The sequence below is a fragment of the Pipistrellus hanaki genome (assembly GCF_964339955.1).
Source record: "Pipistrellus hanaki genome assembly, chromosome: 5".
Taxonomy (NCBI): Eukaryota; Metazoa; Chordata; class Mammalia; order Chiroptera; family Vespertilionidae; genus Pipistrellus; species Pipistrellus hanaki.
This window is the reverse complement of record NC_140507.1, coordinates 29,364,088-29,374,520: the sequence shown is the minus strand read 5'-3', so window position 1 is coordinate 29,374,520 and position 10,433 is coordinate 29,364,088. Positions and strand designations below refer to the sequence as shown.

At 40.6% G+C, this 10,433-nt stretch overlaps 1 protein-coding gene across 16 annotated transcripts in view; it reads left to right on the top strand.

Moving 5' to 3' along the window:
• Positions 1-412: 412 nt before the first annotated feature.
• Positions 413-10,433, top strand: part of LOC311622983 (F-box/LRR-repeat protein 21) — a 71,738-nt gene continuing 61,717 nt past the window's right edge. The window contains exons 1-7 of one of the 16 annotated variants that reach the window (XM_084884552.1): positions 413-573; positions 915-988; positions 2,065-2,248; positions 2,955-3,106; positions 4,669-4,764; positions 7,514-7,558; positions 10,045-10,411. In XM_084884552.1, the coding sequence (XP_084740678.1) occupies positions 4,682-4,764; positions 7,514-7,558; positions 10,045-10,411 (495 nt within the window). In that variant the 5' untranslated portion in view covers positions 413-573; positions 915-988; positions 2,065-2,248; positions 2,955-3,106; positions 4,669-4,681. The other 15 variants (XM_084884553.1, XM_084884544.1, XM_084884545.1 and 12 more) reach the window with 15 other exon arrangements.

Below are 10,433 nucleotides of genomic sequence, written 5' to 3'. Positions count from 1 at the left end.
AAAAGAACAAATTGATAAACTGAATTTTGTCTTGAAGAGCACGTGCTCTTCAAAAGGAGAGTGTAAAGACAAGCAGCACATGTGGCAAAGAACAGGGACGAGACATATGCATATTTAATGCTGAGCTGTTATCGTCTTTGATATTTTTTTAAGTTTCTTTAAAGCGCTTATTAATAAAGGGGTGCATTTTCTGGGGAGGTTAAGTTTTAGAAACCAGAACTGTTAATTCTTGAACGTTTGGCGAAGTTGGCCATCTGTTTGACTTCGCAGGTTGTGGGAATTAGGTGAAGACCAAGAGGCAGAAATCCTTCCACTCATCCACCACTAGGGGCCGCCCTGGCACCTCATCCTTCTCGGAAAATGGAGCTGTGCGCATGCGTGGCGGCCTGTGGGCGGGGCTGTGATCGGGGTTGTGGGCGGGGTTGTGGGCGGGGCTGCGGGCGGAGGATGCCGTGGAGCGCTGCCCTCCGCTCCGCAGCCGCAGCCCGGCCTGGAAACGTCTGGCCGAAGCAGAAACACGTGATTACATGTACGAAGGGAGCCTTTCCCTCTGGGGTCGCGGTGGCCTTGGAGGTATGCGCCCCGGCTGACCGAGGAAGCTGTGGGCAGGGCCGGAACTGAGTCCTGCCTTCGGCCGCCAGGGATTTGAAGACGCGGAGGTGCCGCGGCCAGCGCGCGTTTTCTGGGGGAACTGGGAGGCGTGACCTGGTACCCTAGCTGCCCGTGGGGGAGGGGGAAGAGACCCCCGAGGAGCGACGCCCTTCCCCCACCTTCTCCCCGCTGGAGACCAAGACCGCCTTGCAAACTCCCCACTCTCGTCCCCCCACCCCCTGGGTTAGACTGTCCCTGAGGTCCCTGAGGTCCCTGCGGTCCAGCGGCGTTTTACAGCCTCAGTTCTGTTCTTGTTTCCTCAGGGTTGTTTTTCTCTGCAGAGCGAGCACGGGACCCCGTGGTCCCTGGATTCGGTCATTTTGCTCATCTTTGGAGGGTAAGCTCCGAAAGGATTGTCTGCACCCTAACCCCTCTCCCAGACGTGCATCTGTTGATGTTGGGAGCCTGTGTCGTTCCTGGATGAGGGATAACGGAGACTCGCGGGGGCTTTAGCTCGATCTTTCTAAGTGCTCAAGTTTGCAGGACGATCGATCTTGTAAGAGAGTTTATACTCGCCACAGAGAAATGCATGTGTCCCGCTGTCTCTTTCCCTCTGTCACAGACTGACAGCTCTACAGTAACTACACCTGTATGGTGGCTGGCCTGGGCGTCGGAAGAGTCTATACCCTTTAAGATGTACTTGTTTTTGTCTTTGACACGTGTGTCCAGAAATGTTCTCCAAAATATGAAGTAGACTGAATTAGGATTATTTTCTTTCAGACAAACGTTGCCAAATGCGTTCCTGAATCGTTTGTGCTAATTGTCAGGTCCCTTAGTCTACCCTTCTCTAAGTGGGGACTCCCCGTTTACAGGGCTTCCTGGTCCAGAGCCTGGGCATCCACTCCCGTTTCCCCTCCAGAGGCCGGAGATGGTGGAAACAGCTGCCATGCAGGGATTTTTAACAGGTTGCCCAATTAACTTTCTGCATAACTGTTCTCTGCATTTCACAAGGTGTTTTGAATCAACATATATTTTCAAAACTTCAGTTTTTCACATGAAAGCAAACATACCTATTCTAAGATGAAAGGTTTTTAAAAATAAAAATATCTTTATAACACAGAGACTTTTGAGAATATAGAAAATTGCCAAATCACTGATAAAAAGTGAGAACACCAAATAGCTGGCAATCACTGCTTTAGGAAAGATTTATTTGACACAAATACCTGTCTTTTGTCTTGTAGAAACCTTGATGATACTATCATTTGACTGGGACCTTTTTTTATCACATAGATTTTAGATTTAGAAGGGAACTTGAGGTGATGTGGGCTGCCAAGAAAGTAAACATTTTGACAACATTCCTAAAAAATAGAGTTTTGCTCTCTGCTTGGGTTCTGTTTGGTGGGAGGAGGTGTATGAGAAAGCTGTGCATTTTAGAGCTGTATTTTGGAACAAATTTTCAGCTTTCCTGTCCAGGCCACATCTCCCTTGTCATTGTCCCGATAACTGGGATCTCAGACTCCATTGCGGAGACCATCAGCCTGTGGTGACAGCAATCTGACTTCACAGAGTGCCACTTTAGAAAGTAACTGAAAGGACATTTGCTAATTCCTCTTCAACTTCATCTTGCTGCTTCTAACAGATTTGTCTAGCCTTTTAGGTAATTTTGAATCTTTATTATCTGTAGTATTTCTGTGTTGTGATAATTGAAAGCTTGGAACCTACAAGTCCTTTCTGCGTGTGCATTTAACCAGTTTGGAAAAACCTGGGAGGTGCAGAACATAGTTGCTTCCATTGCTGCCACTAGCTTGGCTTTGGGTGTTTTTAGTGTTCTAATGTCTTTGACTACCTTCCCCTCAAGAATACTGTGGGAGCCCAGCCAACGTGGCTCAGTGGTTGAGCGCCGACCTATGAACCAGGAGGTCACGGTTCCATTCCCCATCAGGGCACATTTCTGGGTTGCAGGCTTGATCCCCAGTAAGGGTAGGCAGGAGGCAATCAGTGATTCTCATCATTGATGTTTCCCTCCCTCCCTCCCTCCCTCTCTCTCTCTCTCCCTTTTTCTCCCTTCCTCCCTCTTTCTCCCTCTCCTCCTCTCCCCCTCTCCCCTTCTCCATCTCTTTTCTCTCTCCTCTCTGATATCTATGTATATACATTTACGTCTATATCTGTCTACATGCATACACATATACTGTGGGAGACTTCTTTCTTTTAGAGGATCTGAGTTATGTGGCCACCTGATCCACCAAATTAGTAAACATATCAAAAAAGAAAATTGGGTTAGGGTGGTTACTGAAGCCTCTTAAATGGACTTTGAGTTATCATTACACTCTCCCCAATGCTAATAAACCTGTTTTGTACTCCAGAATTGTGCTAAAGATCAAGCTTGCTCATCTCTCCCTTTTTGGAAGTATGGCTTATCACTTGATGGGATCCTGTATTCTGGTTTTGTCTTCTACCAGCCTCCCAGGTCCCGATAGTGACTCTGAAGCTGCAATCGAGTTCCTTCAGCAACCAGGTACATAGCTCATCTGATGCTGAAAACTCCAGTGAACTGATTTGAGATAGGTACTTGTATGCCGCCTTCTTATGGGTCTTAGGTAGTTTTTTCCTATTTATATACCGTTACCAGATTACTTTACTATTGTCTAGCATAAAGAATGGCCTGAAAACACAAAAGTAGCCAGCTTGATAACTCAATAGAAAATTTTCTGCAGTAAATAAAATTGTGTCATCTGCTTCTTAGGGGAATTCAATCAATTTGTCTTTCTTTTACTTGTGGTGTTCCTTTAAATGTGAGCCTGATAGCTCCTGTCTTCCTGTTTCTGGGTTGGAATATAAAGGAGAGAGAGCCTACCTTCCTATTGTCTGGAAAATAATGATTAGATAATAGTAGAACAGATGGTAGTGAGGGAAATCAAATTGTGGATACTGGTGTCTAATACATTCTCCCTACCTGTCCTCCAAAGCTCTATTTTAGGAATGGGATTCAGAGAGAGGCTGAGAGCTGGCTGGTAGTAGACAACAGAGATTGAAGATAAGTTTTTAGTTCCATATTAGGTTGTTTCCTCCATCTCCTCTGTGTAGTTTAATTTGGCTCACAAAAGTAATAGGATGCATTTTTTTTTTTTTTTACTTTATGTCATTTATTCATGATGCTAAGGCAGTGAGTTTTATCATGATGTAGAACAGTTATTTTCTTCCATTTCCATAAATCGCTCCTAACTCTCATAAGTCGCTGTGCCTACAATTGGCCAAACCTTAAAGAGAATATGAATAAATCAATTAAAAATGAATCAATTGGCCAAAACCGGTTTGGCTCAGTGGATAGAGCGTTGGCCTGCGGACTGAAAGGTCCCGGGTTCGATTCCGGTCAAGGATACGTACCTTGGTTGTGGGCACATCCCCAGTGGAGGGTGTGCAAGAAGCAGCTGGTCGATGTATCTCTCTCATCTACGTTTCTAACTCTCTATCCCTCTCAATTCCTCTCTGTGTAAAATCAATAAAATATATATTTTTTAAAAATGAATCAATTGTATCTTTCAATATAAGTGGAAAATTTAAAAATCACAGAAGCATATGTTAATAGCAAACTAGTCAAATTATATTTATATGGGAATAGTAAGTAATAAAACGTATCTCCTTAATTATTACATTTGTAGTGGTAATAATTGCTGCTAAAACCAGAACTGAACAATTTATGTAGGTTATTAACTAATTATGGACTACCTTAAATTTTTTGTAGTATCTCTCCATACATATCTATTAAAATGTGAATTTCAAAGCCATTTTACTGTTTAATCTACCTTCTATTTTAGTAGAGCTTCAAGTGTAATTCCTGGCAAGTGTTTCAGTATTTCCATTAACCAGGCTAGTGGTTTTTGTTTTTTGTTTTTGATTTTTTTAATAGACAGGCTTCCTTCTGAGTAGAAAAAGAAAATAGTTTATAATCAACAATTTTCTAACAAAAACTTGCTATATATACAATAATATATAGTATAATATCCTAAGCATCAAAATTATTGGATTTCTACTTATACATTCTGATGAATGTGTTTTTGTGGTATTTTGCCAACTTAGGAAGTGAAATCAAATGGATGTTGGTGAGTACCCCATGGCAGCAGTTACTTCATTTCATTTATCCCAAGTGAACTGTAACCTGCAAGCCTCCTTTAGGTAAGACAATTGATCATTTGAGAAATAAATGATTGATTTCTAAAAATGGTCATACATGTGTAGGCTGCAATTTATATATCATTTCCAAGCTAAGAAAGATAATTTGTTTTGCATTCTAAAATGTAGTTTACTGACACTCATTGTTATAAATTATTTTAATGACTTTTATAGTTTGTGGATGAGTTTTATGCTCTGAAAACTAATGTACACATGAAAAAATTCAAATGTTATTTTTAATAGAATTATCTTATTTCATAGAAGAGTAATATGCGAATTGACCATCACTCCAACACACAAGATGGCTGCCCCCATGTAGACACAAGATGGTCGCCACAAGATGGCCAGCAGAGAGGGCATTTGGAGGAGAGGACAGTTGGGGGGGACCCAGGCCTGCAGGGGAGGGCAGTTGGGGGGGACCAGGCCAACAGGGGAGGGCAGTTGGGGGGGACCAGGCCTGCAGGGGAGGGCAATTAAGGGTGACCAGGCCTTCAGGGGAAAACAGTTAGGGTCAACTAGGTCTGCAAAGGAGAACAGCTGGGGTCAACCAAGCCAGCAGGGGAGGGCAGTTAGGGGTTACCGCACCAGCAGGGGCGGGCAGTTGGGAGTGACCAGGCCTGCAGGGGAGGACAGTTAGGGGTGATCAGGCTGGCAGGGGAGGGCAGTTAGGGTGACCAAGCTGGCAGGAGAGAGTAGTTAGGGGCAATCTGATTAGGGGCAATCAAGCAGGCAGGCAGGTGAGCGGTTGGGAGCCAGCAGTCCTAGATTGCAAGAGGGATGGGCAGTTGGACATCTCTCAAAGGGTCCTAGATTGGAGAGGGTGTAGGCTGGGACCATTACCCCCCCCCCCCCCCAAAAAAAGGCACAAATTTCATGCACTGGCCTCTACTTGGTATATAATATCCCTTAGTTATGGTAATTCTATCAGTGAATTGGCTATTTAATGATTTCACTAAATAAGCAATTTTAATAATCCATATTATACATGGTCAGGTTTAATATATAGCACTATTGCTTTGTCTAGAATTGCAAAGTGATTTTTTTAACCTGGCATTTTAAAAAAGTCTCTGTTTTGTTTTTTGGTTTCATTGCTTTGCTAGTGAGGAAATGTATTAAAGATGAGTTTTTTGGTAATATCTTAGTGAAATTTTATTTTATAGGCTACCAAATAAAAGAGTCACAAGCAAAATGTCAATAAATGTGCTCTACATTAGGTTTACTATGTGTACCAGTTAATAATGCAATTTTTTCAATATACAGAGTTACACACATGTTGATATATATGCAATTTGATATGTATGCTATTTTGTTGTATTGATAGCAAGCTTCAAAACTTCATATGTCAAATTTGCTGAAGGTGCTAACCTTATAGGTATTTTTACATGTAAAAATGTTGAATTTCATGCAAAAAAAGAAGAGTATTTGCAGGAAGTTTTAATTCATTACTCCATTTTGAAGAAAATGTTATCATATACTTTAGGAAGCTTATGGTGAGCAGGCTCCATCTCAAGATACTTGTGAACGCTGATTTAAACGCTTTAAAAGGGATGATTTCAATGTGAAAGACAAAGAACATCCAGGTCAATACAAAAAGTTTGAAGACCAACAATTACAAGGATTATTGGATGAAGATGTGTGTCAAACTCAAAAACAACTTCCAGAAAGATCAAACGTTGCTCAGCAAACAATATCCAATCATTTACAAGCAATGGGAAAGATTTTAAAGGAAGGAAAATGGGTGCCACATCAACTGAATGAAAAACAAATGGAAACCTAAAAAGTCATCAGTAAATGTTGCCTCAATGGCATGAAAGTCTTTTTTGCATCGAATTGTGACTGGCAATGAAAAGTGGATTTATTTTGAGAATCCCAAATGCACAAAATCATGGGTTGATCCAGGTCAACCATCAACATCGACTGCAAGGCCAAATTGCTTCAGAAAGAAGACAATGCTCTGCGTTTGGCGGGATCAGGAAGGTGTGGTGTATTATGAGCTGCTAAAACCAAGTGAAACTGTTAATACTGATCACTATCAACAACAAATAATCAATTTCAACCATGCTTTGATTGTGAAATGACCAGAATGTGCCAGAAGACACGGCAAAGTAATTTTGCTTCATGATAATGCACTATCACACACTTCAAAACCAGTTAAAGACATGTTAAAAGGTCTTTCCTGGGAAGTATTAACCCACCCACTCTATTCACCAGACCTTGCTCCTTCAGATTACCACTTAATCCAATCGATGGCACACGCACTTTCTGAGCAGCACTTCAAAACATACAAAGAAGTGGAAAATTGGGTCTCTGAATGGTTTGCCTCAGAACAAGAAAAGTCCTATTGGAATGTATCCACAAATTACCTGAAAGATGGGGAAATGTGTTGCTAGTGATGGACATTACTTTGAATAAAGATCTTTCGATGATTCTCTTGAAATTATCGTATTTTCTTTTATTACAAAATCCACCATTATTAACTGGCACACCTAGTAGAATCCAGTGTTGGTTCCTTTACCTTCCCTGGGCAATCATATTTTATTTTAGAAAATTAGCATTAAAGAATAGATCAGCCCTTTCAAATAGCATATGCTTTGAATTATTGATGTCAGCAGTTTCATATATTCTGCATTGTATTGTTGGACCAGTTCTCCATCATGCATGTGATTTTAGTCAGATTAAAATGTATGTGGTAGCACTTTTGCCTGATGATTAAGACACATAACTTTGCAACTATTTTTGCTTTCCATTTCAGTTTCCCAAACCCGAAAGATGACCTTTCATTTTGTCCAGTGACTAGGTCAGTCCTGCTTGTGGGATCCAACTCTATTAGGTCTAGTAATAATTAATGTCGTTTTCTAATACTTTTCTAAATCGAATTTATTTAAACAATACAACAAAATTTAATCAACAATATAGTTGCCTTTGTTTTCTACTACTTGTGCCCAACGCTCAGGAAGCATTTTAATCCCTCTGTTGTAAAATTCTTGTGATTTTGATGCAAAAAAATCGGTCAATGCATTTTTGAGGCATCCTTCATTATTAAATTTTTTTCCAAGAAGAAAGTTTTGCAAAGAACGAAACAAATGGTAATCAGAAGGGGCAATATCAGGAGAATATGCAGGTTGAGGGAGAACTTCCCATTCCAACTGGCGCAGTTTTTCAGCAGTGATTCTTGCAGTATGCGGTCGTGCGTTATCGTGGTGAAGAATTACGCCCTTCCGATTAATCAGCGCGGGTTCTTTTTCTCTTAAAGCTTGGGCTAACCTTTCCAATTGGGCACTATACACTGCACTTGTAATGGTTTGGTTAGATGGTAAAAGTTCATAATGAAGAATTCCTTTAAAATTCCACCAAACACACAACATCACTTTTTTCGCATGCAAGTCAGGTTTTGGCGTGGGCTGCGGAGCCTCATTTTTGTCCAACCATTGAGGCCGCCTTTTCAAATTAACAATTTGCTCTAAAAACGGCAAACGGTTTTGACAAGAGAGGAGCGAACTGCAAATTGTGACTCTTTGATTACGGTTGTTGTCAGTCAACTCCTGAGGAACCCATTTTCCAAACTTTTGGACTTTGCCAAGTGTACGCAATTGATTGGAAATTGTTTTTTGTGAACAATTTAAAGTTGTCGCAAGTTCTTGTTGGGTAATTTGAGGATTTTGCACCAAAAGAGCTTGAAGAGCTTCTTGATCAAAATTGGACACACGGCCTCGACCACTCTTGTCATCTAACGAAAAATTTCCCTCGCGAAATTTCTCAAACCAACGCTGGCATTTTTTGGCGCTAACTGCATCTTGACCAAGAGCACTACAGATGTTTTTTGCAGCCTCACTTGCTTTTCTTCCTAATTGGAACTCGTAAAGCATGCAGTGCCGAATATGCTCTTCATCCGCCATCTTCTTAGCCCTAGTTCTGCAACAAAAACCAAACCAAACACAAACTTTTTCAAGCAAAACTTGTTAATTGCACTTCACACGTTCTGTAGATACCACGTGTTTGAAGGTTATGTCAATACAAGTCAACGCCAAGCAAGATTTTAAACGAATATTTAAAAACGACATTAATTATTACTAGACTCGATATGTTGTGATTAAGAAATGTTTCATATCAGACAGAGTGACTCACAAGACAGAGATATTTACATATCAAATAACTATTTCATTAGATTTAAAGGTATGTTTTAATTATGACACTGAATCTTCCACATATACATTTATGGCAATCAAGGGTGAAAAGAGGATTGAATAGTCAACCAAAGTTAATGTTCAAAATTACTCGGACCATTATTTTGCCTCTCAAATAATTGTATACGTAAAGTACTTTGGATTTTTATGTAAGAATATGTACAAGATAACCCAATGTACTTGGGTATATCTGGACCTGAAATTTATGGCAACTTAGTTGTATTTCAAGCTGACTAATCCCTGGAGGTTTATCATTTCTTTCTGTTGGAGAAGAATGCTCTTTCCTTTGCTAAAGTCTGTGTAAGCAACACAACAGTCAGGTGTGCTGCTTACACAGACTTTGTCCCTGCCATGGCCAGTTTCTCTAGAGCTCTTGTGTCCTGGGTATCATCTGAAAATTGTAACAGATCATTTGACTTTTTATTAGAATTGTGCTTCAACTTAATGAAATTGGTTCAGAAGAATGCATTGGACAATTTAAAATAACAACAACTGCAACATTTACTGAGCACTTACTATGTGTTGGCACTTAATATGCTCCAATTCTCACAACCTTCCACGTTGGTACTGTTGTTCTCCCTGCTTTTCAAATGAGGAGACTGAGGCTGAAGTTAATTTTCTCAGACGAGGCCACATGATTAGTAAGCGGCAGATCTGGGACTCATCGAGACCTATGCTTTTAATTGTGTTTTACTATTCCCTAGTGTCCCCAGATAATAAGAACGCTTACACAGATAATAAGGGACTTACACAGTTTTCTTGAACATTTCCTCTCTGAAGCCTCCCCAGCGGCCCCCTCCCACATACAAACTCAACTATGTAGCTTCCTTGCCTTGCTACTTGCTCCACTTTCAGTGATAGCATTTGTCACAGCATTTTGCCATTTGGCCACAGCTCTTTGAGAACAGCTTCTCTCTTATTGATCTCTGAACCCCCAGCATAGAGCGGTACTTACCAATGCATGAAAATGGAAGATTACTTTTAAAATAGTCTTAAACTGTTTTTTCACTGTTTTAAACCGTTATTCTATGCAATTAGAACACAAACATATAATCAGAGTGTGGAAAAATGACCACGTAATGCTTTTTAATGTTTACAGAATGAAGAGGAGCAATTTATCTGTCGTGAATAAAATTGTCCAGTCGTCACCAGTAATGAAACAGTCAAAACTTGGATTCTACTCTTCTCTCAGCCAGACTCATATGTACACGGCTCTTGCAGACTGGGGGAGTTTGCCTCATCATGTGGTATTACACATTTTTCAGTATCTTCCTTTAATAGATCGGGCCCGGGCATCTTCTGTCTGTAGGAGATGGAATGAAGTTTTTCATATTCCTGACCTTTGGAGAAAGTTTGAATTTGAACTGACTCAGCCAGCTACTTCGTATTTTAAGTCCACTCATCCTGATCTCATTCAGCAGATTATTAAAAAGCATGCTACCCATCTCCAGTATGTGAGCTTTAAGGTAAGAAAAATAAGCTTTACAT